At 37.2% G+C, this 25,325-nt stretch overlaps 2 protein-coding genes, 1 long non-coding RNA gene, 1 other non-coding gene and 1 pseudogene across 4 annotated transcripts; 1 reads left to right on the plus strand and 4 right to left on the minus strand.

The window, feature by feature from the left end:
• Positions 1-1,420: 1,420 nt before the first annotated feature.
• On the minus strand, positions 1,421-2,299 carry LOC122654064. The gene has a single exon (XM_043848033.1). The coding sequence runs from the start codon at positions 2,297-2,299 to the stop codon at positions 1,421-1,423; it is 879 nt and encodes a 292-aa protein (XP_043703968.1).
• Positions 2,300-4,757: 2,458 nt separating this feature from the next.
• On the minus strand, positions 4,758-8,492 carry LOC122656613. The gene is made up of 3 exons (XR_006332131.1): positions 8,432-8,492; positions 7,203-7,205; positions 4,758-4,768 (listed from the first exon to the last, which is right to left on the minus strand). It is a non-coding gene; the product is annotated as an uncharacterized LOC122656613 (long non-coding RNA).
• On the plus strand, positions 7,859-8,388 carry LOC122656612 (60S ribosomal protein L27a-3). Its single transcript, XM_043851211.1, has one exon. It carries the CDS (start codon positions 7,906-7,908, stop codon positions 8,344-8,346), a length of 441 nt encoding a protein of 146 aa, XP_043707146.1. The 5' UTR covers positions 7,859-7,905; the 3' UTR covers positions 8,347-8,388.
• A 3,812-nt stretch (positions 8,493-12,304) lies between the features above and the next one.
• LOC122654069 lies at positions 12,305-12,845 on the minus strand (annotated as a pseudogene).
• Positions 12,846-15,182: 2,337 nt separating this feature from the next.
• TRNAK-CUU lies at positions 15,183-15,255 on the minus strand. The gene has a single exon. It is a non-coding gene; the product is annotated as a tRNA-Lys (tRNA).
• Positions 15,256-25,325: the final 10,070 nt, after the last annotated feature.

Genomic DNA, 25,325 nt, shown 5'->3' on the forward strand with positions numbered 1-25,325 from the left:
ACAAAATATAAACATAAAAACATCCATTCAATTAGTTCATGCTTAAAACTATGGATCTAACCACATCTTCAACTGTTCTGGTTCACTTGACAAATATGTTGTATGAATTTCGGCTTGTCTTCGTCACTTGCAGTCAAGAAAAGACTAGCCACGTCCTTGTCTTTCATTAAAGCTATTTTTGCTTGGACTTTCAGTAAGCCATCAATGCCATCAACCTTATCAACTGCATCAGCTACACTTTGTGCAAGTTCGGTCCGTGTGATGTTTTTGTTGACTAGGTTATCTATGGCAGCAGCTATTCTTTTCAAAGGACTTGCAATTTTTTCAGCACCCCCTTTCTTTTTCTTCTCTTTACCTGGGCCAGACATCCGCGATGCGGCCGCCCACGGCACGACCGCCACTCCCACGATCACGATCGCCACTCGGGCAATGGGAGTGGAATGAACATCTTCATATGGAAAGGAAGTGTCAACCACATTGTCATCCATACTTGGAGATTGAACCATATGGTCATTGTGAACATAGTCAGCTGGGTGCATAGCATCTTCTCCTGTTGCTATCTCATTTCCTAACCAAATCGCAAGGGCCATATGGATGGGAAGCACTTTACGTGACTGCCAATACTTCTGTTCCTTTTTCTGTCACAATCAATTAAAATATATTGTAATATATGTATTGTCATATAATAGTTGTAAATACATTCTTGAAAGAGAAAGATTATTACTTTGAACTCATTCCACACGTGTTGTGGTGCTTCGAACCTCAGCTCCACTGGATTCCAGCCCATCCCACTATTCTTTTGTAAGTCACACAAAGATTTCACCCTTGCTTTCCAAACTCTATAATGATTCCGAGTTTGTTCCCAGTCATATACCATGCCATGCTTAATTTTTATGGCATTTGCTATCTCCTGCCATTGTTCCCTCCTCAAACCATTGTCTCTTGTTTTTCCACTTTTATGTTGTTCTATGAGAAGTTCCATCATGAAGTAAGAGACTTCACTGGGCCATGTTGCAATATCACGTGACTTCTTGGAACCTTCCTCTGTAGCCATTAAATCTGTTGTGCTTGACTAATGAAAAAACTATTGTACATATAAGAGAAATACTAAACAATGTAAATTAACAATGCATACAAGTGCAACATACCATATTGACATACAAAATAATATGGTAATCACAATAACCAAACAAAACTTGTTCAAACTAGTTTAATGTAAAATACGCATATGAGTAGCACAAGCACAAAATAATGGGCATTGTACATCAAAACATATTGTTTCTAAAAAGATTGAGATAACTCAATCTAAACACATCCACATCATACAAAATGTCCATATTCAAACTTGTTCAAAGTAGACTACGCAAAAGCAAATTACAAACATATTCAAACATTTGAGTTCCAAAGAAATTGAGATAACTCAATCTGAATCATTCACATCATCAAAACCATTGAGATCATTATACATATCATCATCATCTACACCGCCTCCCATCCAGCTGCCCCACATGTTGTCAGCCATGCCTTCTCGGAATTGATCCCATTCCACATTACCAGTACCTTGAACAACATTGTCATCATCCTCAGATTCCACATCTGTTTCTACTGTTATGCTAGCATTGTTGGAAGTAGATTCTTCTTCTTCCTCAGCTTCGAAAAATGACTCCTCTTCCTCATAACTATTTACAGTCAAACACAAATTATGAAGAAGAACACAAGCATTCACAATCTTGACTTGTGTCTTAAAAGGATATTCAGGCTGATTTTTCAATATCTTGAATCTTTTCTTCAAGAGACCAAACGCACATTCAATGCAATTACGCAAAGAGGCATGTCGTAAATTAAACAACTCCTTCTTATCTTGCGGCCCCAAATTAGAGTTTTTCCACTCTTTCACGTGATATCGAACATTACGGAATGGTCTCAAGAATCCTTTCTGATTAGGAAACCCAGCATCAACAAGATAGAATTTGTCTTCAGGTACCACTAACCTTCCTTCTCCTACCCTGTGTATGGCATTATCCAATATTCGAGAATCTGATGCCGATCCTGCCCAGCCAGCAAGTATATATGTAAACTTCTTGTCAAAATCGCATGCAGCTAGGATGTTTTGGGATATACATCCATGCCTATCACGAAATGAACGATGTTGTTCTACTTGAACCCATGTTGGGATATGTGAACCATCTATGGCTCCAACGCAATCCTTGAAGTATGGATAGAATCTACTACCGTTACTTGTGATTCGCTTATGCGTTGTTGTACTTGGAGGCTTGAGCAGTAGTGGGTATAATTTCATTATTCCATTCAATACCTTGTTAAAGTATCGACTTATAGTCTCCCCAGAATGGCCAAACATATGTGAAACTACTCGGTTCTTAACATTATGGCCAACTGTGTGTAAAAATATCACCACTTGGTTCCTCTACTTGCACTAATTTGTTGTCATACAGTAGACCCCTTTGTCATGACATGTCACATAAGCTAGAAAAAGCCCTCTTGCTCAATCTTATCAAGTTTCGACACGTCCTCTCGAACCATCAATAATTAGTTGTGTCTCGGTAATGCCACGGAGTCTACGAATACGGTAAGGCTCTTTATGAAGGAACATTTTTGAATACTTCTCCTTGCTATTGCAATAGCGATAGCGCCAAGATGATTCTTTCTGGATGGTTTTCTTGTCAATCTCACCGTCACTATCACTCTCTATTTTCATGTCATCATCAGTATCTCGATCATAATCCATTTATAAGCTAAGATGATTACTCTCTTTCACCTATCTCTTAAATATTCTTGAATTACAAAAAAAAAAAAAAAAAAAAAAATCGTTAATACAAAGCAATGTGCATACTTGATGTAACAAGAAAAATCTACAAAAGAAGAAATAAGTAAAAAACAATCTTCATAAAATTGATTGCTATATCTAATAAAAGCAGGCCAGCCTGCCTCTTTGACAAAATTTGTCAAGATTGTGGCCCCTCCCCTATTTATCTAATTAGATTGGTTGAACTCTCAATCTGAGTTTTAGAAGAGGTATCCTATACTTGGAGATCTATCCCTTATGCTATTAACTAGAGTCTCCTAAGATTCTCCCATTATTATTATACATAATAATAATGGCTTCCTATAAGCCTCTCAAGGTGGAATCAATTGGGACTCAGAATTTTAGAGGAATGTAGCCATCAAAGTAACTTGATGAAAATCTTCTTTATCACATTATGGATGGATCTACCACAAACTGGAAAAAGTCTAGCATTCCTCTCTTTCTAAATGGTCCAATAACTAAGGTTTTTATAAAAAGAATCCATGCCTAAACTACATTGATTGCAGATAAAACCAAATATAGATATCTCTAGAACTTCCAATAACGATACTACATCTCAATCATAAAAGTAATAGCTGAAAGAAAACAAGCTGGAGTACATCTAAGACAATGGTTAAATAGTTTGGGAAAACTGTCCGAATCAAATAATTTTACAAATGCCCATCCCCAAGGAAAAGCTGTTTCATTGCATTAGAATTTACTTTCTCGAATTTCCAATTCACTGATTCAATCATGAAATGGCTACTTGTTTCCCAATCGATGTACATTTTTTTGTTAGACAATCAATGTACATTTGAGGTTCGAAATCCAGAGCAATACAGCCATACAAGAAATATCACTGGAAACAGAAGTTTAAGAGAGGAAAATGAGAATGCCCATTAATCTACATGAAGAATATTTTCCTATTCCTTCCTGGATTACTCAAGTTCAAGCACTTTTTTTCCCTTTGTTTACTTGTTTCTTCTAATTTTCATGGAGAAATTTCATTGAAAGATAAGTAATTGAAAAAATAAAATAAATAGACAATATTATGTGGGGGATTAAGTGATTCTGCAATTATGTTTCTCCTCAAATATGTTTGGGTCTCCAACAACTTTAGACCTATGGAATAGAAATCATTTAAAGAGCGAAAAACACTAGCAATATGACAATAGTAAGTTATGAGTTACAACTATTGATCCAGCAACCCAATGCAGGGCCTCACGGTGTAAAGAAGTTGGAACCAGTGTATCAAGCGGCAAGATTGAATGTGGTAGGCTATACTTTTGATGTACTAGCATATTTTCATCCAGACAATCCCATTATCAGGTATAGTTATGATGTACTAGCATATTTCCTCTGTCCATAAAAAAAATTACTATAATAATGCATGTGAGGAGGACAGTGTACACCTTCGGCTCAGAGAACCTTATCCAAGAAAACAAAAACAGAAAATAAACAAGGAAAAGAAAAAACTAACTGTGTGAACTGCAACTCCTTCCCCCCCCCCCCTTCAAAACAAAAAATTCAATGAACATTTTCATACAAGCAATAGGTAGGCACAAGAAAGTGGTGAATCAACCACAAGCAGCAAAAGAGAAGGATCAACTCCACTTCAACTCATTAATAGTTATCTCAATACACTATCATCCCTTTGTCCCCTCACTCCCCTTCGAATTGGCTTTCAAAGTTTTTGGATTTAGTAACCTCCTCCCAATGACACTTTTTTTTTTGTGTGTGTGTGGGAGGGGGGGGGGAGATGAGGTAGAAGAAAAGAATATAGAAAGTAACTGAATCCAAGAAAGTTACTAAAAGACTTGCTTTCTAATTTTCGACACGAAACTCAAATCTAATAAATTTCTAATTAAGCTTGCAATTTTAGCAACTCGGTAAAAGCATTCCAAGTACCCTAAAAAAATTCAGGAAAAAATACTGAATAAACACTAAATGGACAAGTATTTGGACCTGGTTTTGTGATTTATGCCTACAATAACCACTTGGTGGAATTACTGAAGCATGAGGGCATGGGTACCGAAGCATCAATCTATGCAATTACAGAATACAACTCAGGTGAACTAAAACAGTACAAAGAGAGAGAGAGAGAGATTAGTTCCCTTAGCTAGCTAGGGGCAAGGTAGTCAAATCCACAAGCAAATAAATATAAGAGGAATTAATGGAGGATTCAAGGACTGAAACAAGGGCGTGGGGTGGGCAGACCATGTGACCCTTTTCACCATTAAAAGAAATAAAGAGAAATTCTATTTATAATTTAAAAAAAAAAAATGAAAATACCCCAAACTCTCTCTCTCCCTATGTGCTATTTATTTAATCGAAAATAGAGCATTTTACACTAAGACAGACTCGGCTACTACTAGTTAGCATCTAGGCTGGTTGGTGGTGTATACCCATCACTCATACGCTTCTTCGTCTGGTCTTTTTCTACTAATACTACTTGGGAGTCTTGGACTTCTATGGCCATGGGCATGGGTATGTGTAAAACAGAGTACTCTGCCTATGTCTCTGTTAATAAAGTCTCTGGCAGAGCTCTCTTCTATTGGCTCACTGAAGCTGTTCATCTTCCAGAATCCAAACATTTGGTCATTTGGCTCAATGGAGGTCATTCTCCCTCTCTCTGTTTGTGTTGTTGGTGTGTGTTTAGGGGAAGGTGGTCCTACTGTTTGTTTTGTTTTTTTAATTATTTTTTTGAATGTGTCTAACTGTTCTGCATTTTTCTTGTTCAGATTAATAAACTACAATCTATTTTTCGTCAATGGGAACATGTACGTTTGAATGAAGGAGAGCACATCCATCTCATGAAGGAGTTGTTTGTTGGTTGTGAAAGCATTGAATGGCAGGTATTACAGCCGAAGGTGAAAAAATCACCTGTTTTTTGGATTTCTAGCATATTTTGGTTCAAATTGTTGTAGACTGCCACTTAAGATTGGATGTACAAAGGCAGAAACGAATTAAAGACTAAATCAAAAATCCAGGTGTAAAAACTCACCTGAACAGGAACCCTAGACAAATCTTCGGTTTACACTTGAAAGAAGAACACCCAAATTAGAACTAAAACCCTAAAAAACAAAAAATACAAACTGCAAACTCCATGTTCTAGGACAGAGAAAGCAGAGAGAAAGAGAGAGCACGAGATGCAAAATGGGTATGAAATAGCGAGAGAGGAGTGCGAATCCGACAGAGAGAGATGAAAAGAACAATGAGATTTAGGAACGACATACCCAGGGAGCGAGAGAATCGCGAGACACTCCTATTCTTTCGAATGGTAGCAGAGAGGGAGGTATAGAGTCTGAGAGTGAGATCTGATCTTGCTCTCTTCTTCCCTTCGCGAGACACTCCTGTTCACCCTTCTCTTCTCAGTCGCGAGAGAACGCAAGTCGCGATAGCCAGGTTTTTCGATTTAGGGCACATAGGTATGATCCTCTTGGATTATCCTATTTATACCTAGGCTGTAATTTGTAATCCAAATCTGAGTTCTCCTATAAAGGTGAACTCAGATGAATGATCTAATATAGTGTAAAATGTAGAATTACATAATTCTTGTCGTCCGTTGGAATTAGGATACCAAACGGTTTAAAAAATTCAGAATCATGGTCCAACAGAATGATGTTCGGTCGATTTACACAACCAAACGCAGTCTTAAGGGCGCATGAGAAATATTGGATACATTTTAAGTGGTATGTGTATTTAACCTTTTTATTTTTTTTAATCAAAAAAGATAATACTTCAACCCCAGCCACGCCCAACCCAAGTGACATTACACGATTACACAAAACTAAGATTTAATTTACCAAACTACCCGATTACGTTTTCATTTAACAAGATTACACAAAATTGAATTTTAATTTACAAAACTATCCAATTCAATGTTCATCCTTCAACCGTGTACATTTTTTTACAGTTTTACCCTTGACTTCCCTCCACCTCCACCTCCTCTTCTCCGATCAATTACCGAAAGGAAAAAAAATGTCCATCATGATCACCATGTCCTACTTGAGTCCAATTCCTTTGCACGTTCATGCACCTGAGAGACTAAATCAGTTAGAAAAGTAGTTCCGTAAAGAAACTTATTGTAAAAGAGATTAAATTAGGCACATTAAAACTACCTTCTAACAAGGTTTGTTTGATATTCAAAAACTGTTCAATAACATTTGAACATGTGAGTAATGTTGAGGTGAAATAGAAAAATTTGGGAAAAGCCGAATCTAAGAATTGGCACAGAAGATAAGCAAAAACGTGCTAATATAATTCGATTGAATAGTTGACTCAACTTGTTATTGTTTAAAGAAACCTTCACTTTAGTTGGTCTTTTTTCAAGAAAACTTCACGGATGAAACTTGCCGAGGAACCTTTTTAGATTTTTGGGACATGAGATCTCACCTACTCTCTTTTATATGACTGCACAAATATTGCAAATGAAAATTTTTCTCTCTTTTCTCCTTTTGCTCCTTTCTTTTATTTATTTTTTTATTTCATTTAAGAAATCAACCAAACACACCCTGAATTGGTGCATATCAAGTCATCAACTAAATCTAAATTTAATTATTTATTGAGATGAGTCACATGCACATAAACTAATCATGACCTCCATTATAGTTTTTATCATTTTATTTATTTATTTATTTATTTTACTTGAGAAATCAACCAAACAGATTTTTATCCGTAACTGTAACGCTGCTGTACTTATTGTGTGATGCTATAGGTGTCATGTGTATCATGTGGGATCCATTGTACACACATGACACCTACACCGCCGCATTATGAGTAGAACAACAGAATAAAGTCCACCAAACATGCCCTAAATTGGTTGACATGAACTAAACGGACTCATGGCTTCATGGGTTAATATCCAACCATTTTTTAAAAAACAAAAAAAAAAACCTAAGGACAATACAGAGAATAAGGAAAAAATGAAGGCTAAAAAGGGTAGAAGGAAAATGCAGGAGTTTTTTTTTTTGATAAGTAAATGCAGGAGTTGATAGAGTATAAGTATAAGCCCTACTGCCATAGCATCCGTTCTCTACATCTGAAAGACTGAAACCCTAAAGAACAGTTTACTTGGCCCGAAGGAGAGGAAGGAAGTTTCAATGACGACAAGATTCAAGAAAAATAGGAAGAAGAGAGGTCATGTCTCCGCCGGCCATGGTCGAATAGGCAAGCATCGCAAACATCCGGGAGGTCGGGGTAATGCTGGTGGTATGCATCACCACAGGATTTTGTTCGACAAGTACCATCCAGGTTACTTCGGTAAGGTTGGTATGAGGTATTTCCACAAGTTGCGCAACAAATTCTATTGTCCGATCGTTAACATCGACAAGCTCTGGTCGATGATTCCGCAAGAGGTGAAGGACAAGGCATCACCCGAGAATGCACCTCTGATTGACGTCACTCAGTACGGGTTCTTTAAGGTTTTGGGCAAGGGGCAGTTGCCTTCCTCACAGCCCTTCGTGGTCAAGACCAAACTAGTGTCAAAGATAGCAGAAAAGAAGATTAAAGAGGCTGGAGGCGCCGTCGTCCTCACTGCTTAGGTTACTTCTTCTGCTAGTTATTTTTTTGGCAAGTTTTGGAGGATTTTTTTATTTCCGTACGATGAACGCAGTATTATTTGAAAACTTTGCATTTGGTTTTGTTAAAGTTTCAATCTAGGCTCGTTTATATGTACTTTGTTATATCAGTATTATTTTGAAACCTTTGCATTTGGTTTTGTTCAAGTTTCAATCTAGGCTCGTTTATGTGTATTATATGCCTATATCATTTGGATAAGCAACGAATATGATTTTAGTCTTTATCAATAATTTTATTGATAGATGCTTTTTTTTCTTCTTCTCTTTTGAGGCCTATTGTTTTTTGTGCTTATTTTGATAGGTTGAATTCGTATGATTAGTAAGATACACATTCCTTTTTTACGTTATGGTTTAATGTTATGTGTATCTTTCTGACATAGCTTGATCCATGCTATCTAATGTTATATTGGTGTTCTGATTAAGAGGTTTTAGCTTTCATCTCTTTAAAGAGGATTTGGTTGCTTCGTCTACCAAAATGTTTGTATTGGAATTATGGTTATTGTACCTTCTGTCTAGGGTTTAGCTGTGTTCTGTTGAACCACCTATCTGTCTCTGCTCCCTAGAGAAAGGGTGCAGGGGTTAGCTATGTTCTATTGTTGAAACATTCTATTATAAATATATAATTCGCTCTCATTGTTTCTCTAACAGTCAATGAGTTGGCCCTGGAACATTATCTTCCATATAACCACCCATCTTGATCAGCTCCCTTGAGAGGCTCTCGGGTTTCTATTCATTATGTTGTAGAGATGGAAAAAATTGTGGCGTGAGTGTAGTAGCCCTTGATTCCATTATCATGATTGAAACCGAATGATGAACAACACTTTGTAAACCCGTCTTAACTTGGAGTGCGATAAGCATGATCCGAGTATAGGTGTGTCTTTCTGATGTGGGATAAGAGCCATCTGAACAAATGCCAGAAGTTATAATTTGCATAGGCGATGTTATATTTATCACCATGTCGGTTACAACCAGATCTTCCTCTTCCTTTTTTTTTTGGTTATTGAATTTGTACTAAAAAGTATGCTGTGAAGTATTAGATTCATGATGTGTGTGATTCAATTTTGTAATGTGAACGGTTGCAAAGAAAAAGAATTCTTATGGGTTTTGTATTGGCAGTCTTTGCCACTTGTGTATAGTTTGAAATAGGTTGTACTCAGCACCTTAGTAGCAATTGTTCCAGTTTTCATGTCTTATGACAGCATCAGTGCTGGAATTAGTGTTGTTTAGGTGAACACCGATTAAGAACATCCCACCCTCCTGTCTCCCTGATGAACCTCCGATCTATTTTTATTGCTCCCCCTGCCCAAAAAAAAAAAGAAATCTCCAATCCTTTTCAAACTCTAGTATCTTGATGCAGGTGCATGTGTGTGCATGGCTGGACTGGCATGACTTGATTTGGAAACCCAGACCGAGATGAACCAGATCTAAACCAGGATTTTGGTCAATTAGGGCTATTCTTGTGATTTGAAGGTCGTGCTTGGCGTGTTGGTTGAGTGCTCACTTGCTGAACGCTTGGTCACGGGTTCAAATCCCTACTAAACACGGGAGCCTTGTGCATTGGGTACGGCCTTTTTTTTTTAAAGGGCTATTCTTGTGATTTGGATTCTATTGATCGCAGTTTGGAATCAAAGGGTTTTAAGATAAGTAGAACAAAAACAGAGTACATGATGTGTAACTTTAGTAACACTGTAGGACAGAGAGTGGGGTGGTGAAAATTGATGATAGGGAGTTACCACAAAGTGATAACTTTAAATACCTAGGTTCAATCATGAATAAAGAAGGAGAAATATAGGATGAAATTATACAAAGAATTAGAATAGGGTGGATGAAATGGAGGGGTGCATCTTGAGTGTTGTGATCAACATATCCCTTTAAAAACTCAAAAGGAAAATTTTATGGAACGGTTATACGACCAGCAATGACGTATGGGGTGAATGTTGGGCAGTACAGAAAAAACATTTAAATAAGCTTAATGTGGCTGAAATGAGGATGTTGCGGTGAATGAGTAGAAAAAATAATATAAAGAATGAACAAATTAGAGCAAACCTGGGCATTGCCCCTATTCATGATAAGTTGCGAGAAACTCGTCTGAGGTGGCATGGACATGTGCAACAGAGGCCTTTGAATGCTCCAGTATGGAGAAGTGATCTATTGAAAATTGAAGGAGCAGAAAGAGCTAGAGGTAGGCCTAAAATAACAATAGAAGAAAGGGTGAGGAAGGACATGTATAGCATGGGATTGGAATCATGTATGGCTTTGAATAGAACTGATTGGAGAAATAAGATCCATGTAGCTGACCCCATTTAGTTGGGATAAGGCTGAGTTGAGTTGAGTGAGAGTTTCCTAGTTTGATTCAGTTTCTATTTTAGTTTTAGGTTGAGATTAGGAGTTTTTATATTTGTATATATGAATGTAATTCAATGAATTAATCAGAATGGAATATGGAATGAAATTGAGGTTTACTCCATGGGTGGTGAGTTGTGCCATTGTGCGAGCTGCTGTTTTCCTCTCCTTTCCCCCATTCGCCTACTTGATTCAGGGCTTTTTTTGGCTCCGGTCAGTCCCTTCTTTCTTTTTCTTTATTTCTCTATTCTTCTTTCCATCACTATTTTCTCTGAATTCTGGTTCTGTTGGATTGATCTCCTTCGATCGTTTCTTCTTTCCTTCTCATATTTTGAGAGTAAGTTTCAGACCCCAAAGCCTCCCCTACTATGAATGAAATTCAAATCTTGCTATAGTATCGGTAGAGTTGATTTCAGACTTCTGATTTATTTGACAATTGCTTGGAGATAACAGATCAGTGGGTTAGCAACTGCAAGAACAGATCTACAATAGCCAACTGGATCCAATCTCACAACAGGATCTCAAGATAACATACAAATCACTCAATGTGAAAAGAATGCAATTTTGAAATCTACAGTGTTGGCCCATCAATCTTATCAATCTTTGTTCTTGAAAGAACAATATCAACTTGGAAGAAAAGCAAAATGCTCCCTCCCCTTATATCTGAGTTTAATTAGTTCTCTATGTCATTAGATATCTCACTTTAGTGTCCTCCCCACTGTTGTATCCTCTCCTCAGCGATTGATGCCTTTTTGCAAAAAAAAAAAGCAGAGCCATTTTAGTGTTTCCGTAGCAGAATAGAACAAAGCAATAATATGTTACTCTACTCTTCTTACCTCTTTATTCTAATTGATTCTGTAATTGAAATAGATGAGCACACATGTTTGTAGAATGGTTCCACAGCATTCTGCACCAAATTCCCTGGAAACAAATAGAATTTCAATCAAAAGAAAGTTCTCTCGGAGGGTTTCCCATGATGCCAACGCTGGTGGCCACACTCCCCCACAGAGAACATCGACCCTTAGAATAGGAAAGAAAAAATAATAAAAAAATCCATGTGAGAGGAAAATTGCACTCTGGCTTTCATAGGAAATGTTTAATCTTTCTTCTAATAAGAGGGAAATAAAAAAGAAAAAAACAAGAGCGGGAGTAGCTTACTGTGACACCCATGTTGATCTTATAACCCAAAAAGAGCCCCAATGGGATCCAAAAAAAGTAGTAGCACCCAATATTGACATAAGCCGCTAGTGCTTGTCACCCTGCTCCAATCGCCACCCCTGAAAAAAAGAAAAGAAAAAGCAAAGACAAAAACCAATTTGTTATACTACTGCAACAACCTAACAAATACTAATTTGATGCTCTTTTAGTTTTCATTAGTGAACATTAATGATGGAATTGAAAATAGAGAGGTCATCTAATTTTTCCATTTGGTTCTCAGAGAGCTTGCATAATGGCATAGGTTACTCCAATATCTTTCCTACCCTTTTAGGTTTTCCTCTTAACTAGCCCAATTTTCAATTAACACAGCCTCAGATAAAGTTTATGATCAATTTGCTTAATGAAAATTAATCTGAGTTTGCTACCAGAGCATGATAGCTGATGCCAGGGATAACCTAACGAATCCCCAGAGGTTCTGGAAGGCCATCCATGAGAAACCAGACCAAGCTCGACCACAAGTCCCACTGAAGATGTATACCAGCTGAGCCACCAGCATGAACCACCAGGAAGCATTGAGCACCACTGCTGCCCCAATCAATCCCCACCCAAGCTTCAACATAAAAGCCAGCTGAAGAAGGTGTGTAGCACCAAGGCCACACCAGATTTCATTGCCATCACAATCATCTTGCTCTGTGCCTGCTAGAACTTCGTTATCGACAAGTTCATCGCGTAGGCAAATAGCTGTGGTATCATCCATATCGCAAACTCTCCGGCTGCCTTCGATATGTTATCCTTCTGCCCTATCAGCTTCAACAATGGCTCTGCATATATGTACAGAAAGCTCATAACTAGGGCCATTGTGTTCAAGATCACCCAGGATCTCTGCATATAGATCCCTAGCATGTACCTAGCTGCCCAGCTCCAAATGCTTGCCCGCATAGTGTCTCCAGAGCACTCGCCATCCCTAACTGCCCAGGCAAAGAAATTGATCTCGTTGTGAGTTCTCTCTCCCTTTCCTTTTCCAACCTCCGAATATATAAATACTTGCTACCCATCAAGAAGTTTGAAGCAACACATTCTTATGGGAATGAGCTTATAGCTCATCCGTCATTCTGATACTAATTCCTAAATCCATACCCTCCAAATCAAACAACGAAAAAAAAATGTTAAAAAACATCGACACAAGAAAGCAACAAAGACACTACACTGCAAGATCAAGGCTTTTGGTATGCATTCCCGGAATGAATTATGGGTGTAGAATTCACTTTGGATCAACAAAATATTGTTTGTTAGACATTCACATTCTAAATTCCGAAAATGGGTCAAGAACGAGTCTCGATGCAAAACGTGTCAAAAGTCCATCTGGCCACTACATATTTTCACTCCACAATGCATTGTAGACTCATAATGCATACCAAACACAGCCCAAATGTCCAACCAGAAATTTAAGTTTAAGTGGATAAATTAGTTAGATTGTAGGTCTAAGAGAAACTGCAATTTTAATAATCAAGTGGAAGCCTATCTCCTAATAAGAATATTTTTATTTTCAAAGAATCCTCCAAAAGACTAGTTAAAGGGCTAGAAGGACAGATTAGTTAATTACTTCTTCTTAGTATTTATATTCATATCTAACCTTTATGGCTTATGGAGTGATCGTATACCAGTCAAAACAAGTGAATGAGAATTTAAAAACATCACAAGTGATTTCAACTTTCAGTCTTACAACTAATTTTCAATAATTTACCCATCTAAAAGTCAAATCAAACATTAGGCTACATTTGGTTGTAAGGGAAATTAAAAGGAAGGGAAGTGAAAAATTCTCAAATTAAAAAAAAAAAAGCCTAATGTGCACATGGGGTGTGTGCGAAATGACTGCCATGTCCCCCCCTGAATGGTAGAAATATCGCCACCAAGTGTTTGGTGCAGCCTGCACTGTGGCACAGAGAACATCGACTCAAAAAAGAAATGTTTGTAATCATTACCCCATTTGAGTGTATAATCTACTTAAATTTCTTAACATATTTAGTAATGATACATTTTACATGTAAACTTTATTTTACTTTTTAAACCAAAGGGATTTTGATGCAAAGTAAAATGAAATTCCATAAAAAAAAAAAAAAAAGGGAATGATTTGGAGTTGGTGATTCAGTCACATGGGATAATTATTATAAAAAATTTCTTTTTTAAGTTTGAAAATTTCACTTCCCTTACTTTTAATTTATTTAACAACCAAACAGAATCTTGTAGAAAGTTGACGAAAGTGATCCATTCCATGCTATTCAATTCAGGCTTTCACTCTTCCAGTTCTTCCCGTTCTCTTCAGAAAAATTATTACATGAGGAACACTGGAATAAGGGTACTAATTAGTTTGGTTCTAGTTAACTGGTTTGGTTCAAGATATAAAGGGTAGAAATCATAATCGAACTGGTTATTAAATGGTTCTAATATCTCCAATCAAAACCAGTTAATTAACGGTTCCAATTAAAAGTTTGGGAGAATGTTCTCTGTGCCGGGGGCGCAGGCTACTCCCAGACACATGGGGATGGGTGCAATGATCACCCTGCCCCCCTGAGTGGCAGGCTCAAGTGTTTGGATGCAGCCTACGCTGCGGCACAGAGAACATGAGCCCTAAAAGTTTTTACTGGTTTTGGTTTTATTATCAGTTTTTTCAACTGAAAAAAAAAAAAAAAAGGTTTGTTATCAGCTCAAGTTAACAATTATGAGCCCAATTGGGAGCGAAACTAATCTGAAGCCTAATAAAGAAATCTGATACTGCTGGGCTTGAACCATGATATCTAGGCCCATTACATAGATATCATGATTCGGGCTATAAAAGAGTGTTTTTTTTTTTTTTTTGGGGGGTCGAAGCTATAAAAGAGTTGGGGGAGGGAGGTGGAAGAAAAAGAATCCTCCATTACATTCGTGGTACTGTGATAATATCAAGGTTCAAAATCCAGATATCGGACTTGGGATTGGTCAAATTTGGCCTGGATCAGTAAAAAATGATCAAAATCCAGGTTTTACTGGATCGGGCTTGTATCAGTCAAAAATATGGGCTTGGATCAGTTAAAAATATTAATAAAATATTAAAACAATATGAATCGGTAAAATGGCAAGTATCGGATTACGAACCATGGATAGTATGGTATGGTACATCCTTCCAGCGCTCCAGCCCATGTTTGGTCTGTTCGATTCCTTCAATGGCTGTGATGGCGTTATCTATTTCGACTAGGCCCATCTTATACAAAAGCCCATTATATAAATCTTTTTTTTTTTTTTTTTTGAAATACAAAAATAATCGCCCACCGTGGGGCTTGAACCCACGACCACAAGGTTAAGAGCCTTGCGCTCTACCAACTGAGCTAGACGGGCTGACATATAAATCTATTTATTGGCATGTGATTGGAACTAATCCTGTGAGGTTAGCATGCTTCCCCACGCAGTAAAATGGTTGCTTAATTCATCAAAAAAAAAATGGTTGCTTAATTCTAAGAAAATATTAAGATCTTATAAATAGGGAATGATTTTCCTCACTGCCCACTTGGAAAGGGTTTCCTGCACAGCCCAAAATACCTGCCATAGTTGTTGAGGATTGGTGTCTTGTATTCAGTGGGTTGGGTTTGGGTCGTTTTTAGGGCCGTTAAAAATCCCGTAGGGCTCGAGACTTGGAGTAATTTTGAAAATTAAACCTTTATGTTTTTCTTTTAAATTGGTTGCAATGGAGTTTTAGGGTTAAGAAGGAATTCTTTACAAATAGAGAGGCAAGAGGAAAAGAACTTGTAACCCTATTCTATGTTTCTAATGAAGTCGCTCTCATCATCTCACCATGATATAGGCACCTTAGTGAACCACATATATCCTTATGTCGTGGTTGTTTTATTGTTATTTATTATTATTATTTTCTTGTACATTGTGTTTTTTACTTCATGTATTGGTTTCAACTCGTACAATGGCAACTTTGAAAAAACCTAAAATTTTGTGATAGGTAGATCCCATGATCCCCTACTTGGCTGCTCACATTTCAGATTTTAACCAAATAGACTTGGTCATGTAGGAAAATTAGGCTTTAAGAGTCCACAAGGACCACAACTACACAACAGGTGCACACTAATGCATGGACAACTATATAGGAGAGGTTATTTGATTGAACGGAAAATGTTATCCATGCCGCCCATGGTTTTAGTGCATGGTATCGAAACGGGTATTGGCAAAACGTAAAATCGATACAATATCGATGACTAGTAAAATCGATACATATCGATCGATACAGACTATGCGATACTGATACTTAGAACCGTGGCCGCGCCCTCTCATTGGCCTGCTTCGAGAGTCCTTCACAAACTAGCGATATGACAATCCTCCTCTCTTGATTGAGCCTTGATAAGCTATTGTTCTAGTTGGGAGAGATGCTTCTGGTGAGGTTTTTTCTTAGTTCATTAATCTTTTGTGTTTTTCTTCTTTGTCCGGTTGAGGCATTGTCAGATCAAAACCGACAATAAACCGACAAACCCACTAATCAAATGTCGGTTTTGAAACTTGGAATTGATTAATAATCTGATTTAATTTCAGTTTTGTTGTATTGCAACCTAAACTAATTTAAGAATCTAGTCGGTTTCAAAACTTGGAATTGATTAATAATCGATTTGAGTTCAGTTTTGTTGTATTGCGACCTAAACTGATTAAGAATCTGAAATCGAACCTATTATTAACATTTAACAGCCTTAGTTTGACCTGAATTTAGGGTTGAAAGGGCCCCCACCAGCCGGAGTTTTGGCCCTATTTTCGACTGGGTCATAAACTAATGGAGCCAGACGGTCCAGGCTGGCCACTGACAGCCTTAGAGATAGCTATGTTGGTTGGTCATATCTAAGCAGTGTGAACTGGTCGGTGGCTTGCTCATTGAGTGCATCCCTAAGCATTGTTTTAATGCACGATATCGAAACGAGTATCGGTCAATTTGGAAATCACTACGGTATTGGATCAGTATCGGCAAGGATAGATTCTATCAAACAAATTTGTCCTTGATCCTCATTTAAAAATAGCTTTTTTGATTGATTTATCCTTTGTCCGTACTATGTCACTGATATGGTATCGGCAAGATGTAAAACCTACAAATACTTAGAACCATGCCCAAGATCGATCAATATCCCAATCCGATACCAATCCAATGGTATGGCCAAGGGTAAAAAGGTAATAAAACTGAATTTTTTTATATTAAAAAGTAGAGGCAAATGCAACCAATTCAACCAGATTCTAGACGATAATAATACAGATCCCGAGATTATGAACCATGCCCCCAAGACTGCCAAGAGGTCAGTGGATCAACCCTCCTATTTCACATTTGTACTATAAGGCGTTAAGGCAGCCCTTCCTCCTCCCTCCTTGCCATGACCAATTGGGCTAATTCTTGACGATTTTGATTAGATTCCAATCAATTCAGATCGAAATCAATTTTCGATTCCAATTTTTCATACCATTGTATTCGAGTCCTTCCTTTGGAATGTAGATGAGATTTTTTTTACGCAAAGATGTTTTGATACTTGAAAATCTCGGTACAAGTTAATTAGATTTTTCTCTTACCCAGGTTAGGCTTTTGTTATTGGATCGAGTTTTCTTTTACTCACAATAAATGAGATCTCATTCGCCATGGAGGAGTGGGAGAAGACGAGAGATAGCATCAAGAGGGTATTTTGAAAAAAGGGCATTGTTTTAAAATTGCTAAAACCCTATAGGGGTTTTGAACGGTTCTCTATAGGTGGAGAAAACTTTTTCCTATATCTATTTTGGAAAAAAGATCGCTACCTGGTCATATAGCTCCTGCATCAACATAGAAACATTAGTTTGGAAAACATACTCAATTTCATTGGAGGGGTTGAATGGTCTTTTCGTGTGTTCATGCATCTGGGCACAGGAACCACGCAAAAAAATCTCCCAAAAATCGATCTATTTAACTGTGATCTAAAAAAGTGACCTCATCATGCTGCCAGCATCTCATGTGTTCGAGAAAAGTCGCCACCGACAAATTTTGCATCTTCGTAGGACAGTACTGCCAAAGACATGGAGGGTGTGTCGCCTATATCAAGTCTGAGCTGGAACTGGTCAGTCAAGTGTGACAAATGTTTGGTACACGTAATATCGTTTTGGTCTTTTCCTAATGGCCCATTACTTCTTCTTTACTTAATCTTGGAAACCTGCTTAGAAAAAACCACTTCATTTGATTTTGAGGTTCCAAATAAAGGCATAAGATGGAAAATAAGCTTGGTTTCCACAATTTCAATCACTTCTCCAGTCCAGCCACGGAAGCTGTGATGGAAAGTTGGAGCAAATTCGTAAGTTGGTTATAAGTGTCTATCACCTATCACCAACCATGGATTTAAACTAAAATGATGGATTTATAAGCATGGTTCTTCAAGTATAAGGAAATGGATACATGGTTCTAAGTATCAGTATTGTATCGTTCGTATCGGATGATACGTAGTGGTTTTGCTAGTCATCGATACCGACACTGATACCATGTCAATACGATATCGGTAGTATGGTACGGACAAAGGATAAAATGGTTAGAAAACTCATTTTTTAAGAAATTTTAAGGGTAATTTTGTCTCATACAACCAATTCAAGCCGATACCGTATTGGTTTTGTGTGTTGCCGATACTTGTTTCGATACCGAGCACTAAAACCTTGAATGGATATGATTAGACCAAATCGACAAAAGTTGCTGAAACTTTAGAAATTGAAATTGAGAAGAAAGTAAAGATTTCTATTTCTTTAAAAAAACAAGAAGTAAACAATGGCTATAAATGAGAATCGGAGTTGTGTTTGGTATTTATTCTTAGAATGCATTCTAGATAGATTTTATATTCTCGAATGATAAAAACAATCATTTTTATTATCCGATACTACAAAATCAACTTAGAATACATATCAAACACGGTTCAAATATTACTCACCCTCCATATGAAAGTTGAAGGTCAATTTTTGGTGTTAAAGGTCATATCATTTCGAGATAGGCATAAGTACAAGCAAATGAAAGTTGAGGGACAGTGACCTTCGGAGCTTTATTCTTGTCCTATGAGAAGAGGGAATCTCAGCTTTTTCAACCACTACATTTCCTCTGCCTTTTTTATTTTATAGTGCAAGGTCCCCCACTAGGGGTTAGAGGGCCCTACAAGGATGTGAGGAGAAGACCGAAAGAAGGTCACTAAGGGCCCACACTTGTTGGAAAGTGATTAACAACTAGTGGTGCATAATGCATATGCAAGCGGCCCAAGCACCTATGGTGCACACTTCATGAGAGTTGATCCTTGGGCCAACATTCCTCCACCTTGTACATGCATTTTTAGAAAGAAGAATAAAATATTAAAAAATCGGTGTAGCTCTAAGATTCTCTCTTTTTCTTTACCCTTTTTTTTCTTTTTAGAAAAGAACTGGGCATGAGGAGCTTTGGACATCCTGATTACACACATCAAGAAGCTAAGGAGAGAAAAATGGCCAATATGTCTTATTACGTGTCAAAAAGAGAGCCTTTCGAGCTAAGGAATGAGCGAGTGTCCCTAGAAATGTGGGAGAAGGAGCAAGATGTAAATTTGTCTGTCAGGATTTGTATATCTGATAGAAAACCAGCAATGCTAATAGGGAGAGAATTCGGGTTCAGCTTCTTTTACCATGTGAGCCTCTTGACATTCCCTCTCGTTCTCCCATTGGGTTAGTGTGGGAGATTTCAATACATTCAAATGATGTGTAGATCCCTTCCCCTATAAATTTTTCATTTGTTAGATCAGAAAATCCATGATAGTTTAATGATCGGGCTCGTCTTTGTGTAGGATTGATCAAAACTTTGATCCACCGTTGGATAGAGAGATTTAGGCTTGTGTTTTGTTCCTTTTGAAGCTACAATAGCTAATTTCTCGATGATCTTTAGGTATCAAATTTCGGAATCACTAATCGAATCGTTCAATACCAATTATTGATTTGAATTGATTGACATTTATCAGAATCAACCAAAAATCAATGGCAATTAGTTGAATCCAATAGTGCTGATTCCATTAAAAATCAGCCGATTCAACTGATTTGATTCCGATTTTTAAAACCATGCTCTCTCTCTCTCACACACGCGCACACACACATGGATGATACAAGCAATGTGGACCACCAATAGTGCAACTGTGCAAGCAGTCATTTAGGTATTTATTAAGAATTTTTATTTTATTTTATTTTTTTGATATAGCATATTTAGAAATGGATAAGTAGTTTTGGGGACTTTTCATTGAATTAAAAAAAAAATAGTTGTAGGGACCAGGTACCACTTGTCCGACGATAAGGACATTGGATGATTGCTATCAACTCTTAAGGTCGAATCCCACCTTCATCTCTTCTTTTAACCCTCCTCCTCCAACTATAAACTTCTCAGGAAAAAGAAAAGGCTAAGATTATTGCTCTTCACCTTTTCTAGAGTTTTCATCAATAAATCATGTTTGGGGGTAAAGAACTGAAAAGGATGCTTTATCTCCCTTTTATTTTTTTCTGGGGGAAAGTGTTGTCTTATAGTATTATTGAAAGGGGAAAAGATTGTCATGTGGAGAGTGTGGGTCCTGTTTCATATTTCTCACATAGTATCCATGTGGGATCCACATTGAAACTCTCTCCTTCTCCTTCCGAATCATGTGGTTTCTTTATTAATGAAATCATTTCTTATGCGATAATTATTCGCGTGATGTGAGAGATTCCTCCCACATTATTGGTGTGGGGAATCCTCTCACTACTTATTGAAAAGATGTTTTCTTGGAGATTTTAATAAATAAGCGAAAAGTACTCAATGAAGAAGGAAGCGATAATAGTTTCTTTGGGGATGAAACTACACATTTCCTTTGTGAACTAGTAAATCACTAATTTAAAAAAAAATTATTATAATATAATAAAATTTTTTACAATAAAAAATAATTAAATAATATTAATAAATTATTTATTTTTTCTTGTGCTGAATATGGACTAATACATTAACTCCTAAACATAAATCAATAAACCAGGGTTCTTTTTTTTTTGGGGGGGGGGGGGGGAAGGAGGTTCAGGGTAATCCTAAATTAATAAAAGTTTTTTTAATACGAATCTATCTCTTTCCACCTATTTGAGGCCCCAACCTTTATTAATCTTATTCACTAGAAAAAAAAAAAAACTTTATTAATCAGGCAACTAGTAGAATTTTTTTAGGTTAATCTCTAATCTATTATGAGATAGCACATTGATTAAGGCCATGCATGCTGTTAGGAGCATGGTTCGTAATCTCGGTATCAAATCGGTTGGATCTGATCGTGATCACTCAAACTCGGGTCAAATATGACACTTTTGCCCTATTGCAAACTGAACTACTAAAAGTTTTTTTTAACACAAATCTATATCTTTCCACCGATTTGAGGTCCCAACCTTTATTAATCTTATTCACTAAAAAAATAAAAATAAAAACTTTATTAATAAGGCAACTAATTTTTTTGGGGTTAGTCTCTAATCCACTTTGACATAGCATATTGATTAAGGCCATGCATGCTGGTAGGAGCATGGTTTGTAATCTCGGTATCGGATCGGGATTGCCCAAACTCGGGTAAAATATGACACTTTTGCCTCTTTTTTTTGTAAAAAAAATTCAATTTTTTTAAACCTTTTTATCTTTGTCCATATAGGTGGATCGGATCGGTCTCGACTGATACCAATCTGGTCAAAATCGACCAATCCGATCCAAGATTACAAACCATAGTTAGGAGTGAATATTATTAAGCTTATCCATAGCTTTATTGGGGGGGGGGGGGGAGTTTTTTTTTTATGGCTCATACTGATGAACTATGCAAATTTTTTTCTGAAAGTTTCCCTTAGTAATGTTAGTATGTTTTGAATGTTTAGTGCACACTACTTATTTTGGGGTGGGTTTTTGTTTCTAAATTGTGTTTATGGAATGGGTTAAATGGTTATTTTCATCTTCCATTATATAAATTGTCCTCCTTTTTTTGGGGGGGGGGGGGGGTAGGTATGATATAAAATCATTTTAATTGTTACGTTCGTAACTTATATAATGATTTTTTTTTAATTAAAGAAAAGGTTATTAGTACCTTTTGTTCGTCTGTACGTAATGTTGTTTTGTTGGCTAAAGCAGTCAAACTCACTACTCCCCTAAAAAGAAAAAGAAAGTAAATTAATAGACCAAATCATGATGGATCATGGTTAAATTCCCAGGTTTAACCTTTGCAGCGGCAAAAATAGTTAATTTTACTTTATTGGTGGTAACTATTTTCTACAAATAAATTGCTAACTTTTTTTTTGGGGGTTTGGGGGGGGGGGTATTGTATGTAATATATCTTGTTCAAAATTTTTATGTTTGGATTTTTTTTTATATTTCATAAAAAATTTCAATTTAAATGTCTTCTTACTTGAACAAATTATTATTATTGTTCTATCAATCTTACTATTGTACATACTTTACAAATTTTAAAGACTTTTTTTTTTTTTGGGTAATATAGGGATTTTCTTATTGACACCTTAGGATTTGTAATCTTACTTTTTTTGCCCCTTGTTGTATTTTTAAAAATTAATTAATGCAAGGATTAAAAAAAAAGAATTTTCCAAAAACTTGAAAGTCATTTAATGCAATTTTTATGTGAAATGATAAATTTATCATTATTGAAAAAATTGCATTAAATATTTTTGAGAATAAAACAAGGGACAATTAAAAGAAAATGAGAGTTCTAGTCACACTTATGGATGTGTCATCCGAACACTCTCAATTTTAAAGGGCTATAATTACTCTTAAAGATACTCTCTCTCTCTCTCTCTCTCTCTCTCTCTTATAATATAAATTTTTTCTAGTCTCCATCAAAACGGATGGGGGAAGTTCTTACAGTCTCTCTCCTCTCTCCTCATTAGATATGCAGACTCTCTCCTTATCAAATATAGTATTTTATTAATTACCATTGATTTGACATATAAGATGCCAATATAAATGGATAATATATAAATCATATTTCATAAAAATAAAAAATAAAAAATCATTTTGGAGATGTTTGGCAAAGATGGACGGTTAGGTGAGATGTTGAAAGAAAAATAACCAAGAAGCACCAAGAATATGGTCCCAATAATCTCTTGGCGTACTATTTGCAAACCTAAAAGGTTTGGAGGACTTAATGTCAAGCAATCGGCTGCAATGAATCAGGTCTTGTTAGCAAAGAAAGCGTGGGAACTTCTCTTTCCTCCTTCTTCATTGTGGGGAAGGTTGATGAAGAATAAGTATTTTTCGAATGGGAATTTTTTGAGTGCCAACTATCCCGTTTCAGCTTCTTGGGGATGGAAGTCTGTTTGCTCTGCTAGGGATCTAATTCGACAAGGACTTTTCATACAATTGGGCTACGGGCATGCAATCAATCCTTGGCTCGATTATTGGATTCCATCTCACCCACCGTTAGCGGCTCCTTTCCCTTTGCCTTTTGGGGCTCCGACGTCTGTAACAGAGCTTATTGATTTTCATTCAGGGTCCTGGAAGAGAGATTTGATTTTTCACTGGTGGGCTCCAGACATTGCTTCCCGAATTTTATCCATTCCTATTCCGATATTTCCTGAAGCCGACAAGTTTATTTGGGTGCCAACTTCAAATGGTATTTTCACAGTCACTTCTGCTTATAGTATTGCAATGAATGGGTTCTCTCACTCATATGATTCGACATGGCTTAAGATCTGGCCTCTCCCAACCGTCCCTAAAGTACAACATCTTATCTGAAAAATACTACATCAAAAAGCTTCCATTGCCGGACCTTCTCATTCGCAGGGGAATGAATCTTAATCCTTTATGTACCTTTTGTCTTGACCAGCAACAGTCATTAGATCATCTATTTGGGGACCGCTTAAAGACTCGACAAGTATGGCAACAAGCGGGCTTGGGGCTTGATGCACATTATCGGACAACAACCCATCATCACAGTCATTCGAAATCTCATTAAAGGGCAGAATAACTCTAGCAAAGACAACATTTTGCTGATTGCTTATTGTTGTAGTATTCTGTGGAATATTTGGATCAAATATTGGGACCGGACCTTCAGGCAACAAATTTTTAATCCTAGAGGCGTTGTGCTTAGATCCATTGCGGGGGCTAAGGAAGTGGTCAATCAATTCTGCTTCTCTAAGGCAAAAATGCGGAGACTGGTTAAATGGGTTCACCCTCCTCAATCATTTGTCAAGTTCAATGTTGATGGTGCTAGCTTGGGGAATCCTGGACAAGCTGAAATTGGAGGGGTTTGTCGCACTTAGGATGCATCATTCATTTGCGCGTTCTCAGAAGGAATTAATTGGAACTATGCTCTGGTCGCCGAAGCTTTAGCGGCACGTAGAGCTATGCTATTAGCTCTTTCTCTGAATTTCAAGCAGGTCATTATTTAGAGTGATAACCTTTTGCTGATTAGCCTATTGAATGGTGGTACTGAGGCCTCTCCTTGAAAAATCAAGCCTATTGTGTCCGACTGCTTCAACCTCATCCCGTTCTTCGACGAGATTAGGTTCTCTCATGTTTTGAGGGAAGCGAACTCTGTGGCAGATTCCCTGGCAACTCAAGCAGCTTCTTCTCAAATTTCCCTCTGTTGGTTTTCTTCTCTTCCCCCCTCTATTTCTCCTTTGTTGTTTGCTGACTCTGCCAGAACATTGTTCCTTAGATAATAAATTGCTTTTATCAAAAAAAAAGAAGAAGAAATGACTGTCTCAATCAAGTGGATATCACCAACAGTTCACCACCGACAATGTGATGGGAGAATGGATGTCCACTATAAAAAAAATAATAAAAACACAAAGAAAAAGGGTCTCCCCTTAATAATAATATAATAAAAACCCAAGCGATATATGGGAGGTCTAAATAAAACTCACTATCCACCTACCAAGTTGTTCTTTAGCAAATGTTTCTTGGGACCATATTATTTGTCATGTGGCTGATAAAAACTAGGATCATTTTCACAACTTTTATAAGTTTTTGAGGGAAAAATCCATTTTGACGAGTGTCAGAGTGTACAAGAGGGGGCCACAAATATTAATGATGAGAAAGGAGAGAGAATGTTTAAGAGAGCAAATATATAAGGTGTTGTGTATACATCATTTTCCCATAATATAATCAACCAAAATTTTAACACTTAGTCTAGATTTGGAGAGCCCAGCGCCTAGGGGAGATCCAACTGTTGGGCTGTGTTGCACTGTCGCATACATCCCGATGGCTGATTGTGCGGCACAACCCAGCCCTTGGATGCCCCCTTGGGCACTCACTGGGAGTTGGGCTCCCTGAAGAGGAGTCGGATCCGGGCCATTGGCAGATAGAATACAATGCAACCCCAAATGTTTCACTAGTCCATTCAAATGGTATGGCGTTGTAGACACTGAATTTTGTTACCCCCCGGCGATGATGACAACAGGACACGGACAGGCATCGG

This window comes from Telopea speciosissima, chromosome 3 (genome assembly GCF_018873765.1).
Source record: "Telopea speciosissima isolate NSW1024214 ecotype Mountain lineage chromosome 3, Tspe_v1, whole genome shotgun sequence".
Lineage (NCBI taxonomy): Eukaryota > Viridiplantae > Streptophyta > Magnoliopsida > Proteales > Proteaceae > Telopea > Telopea speciosissima.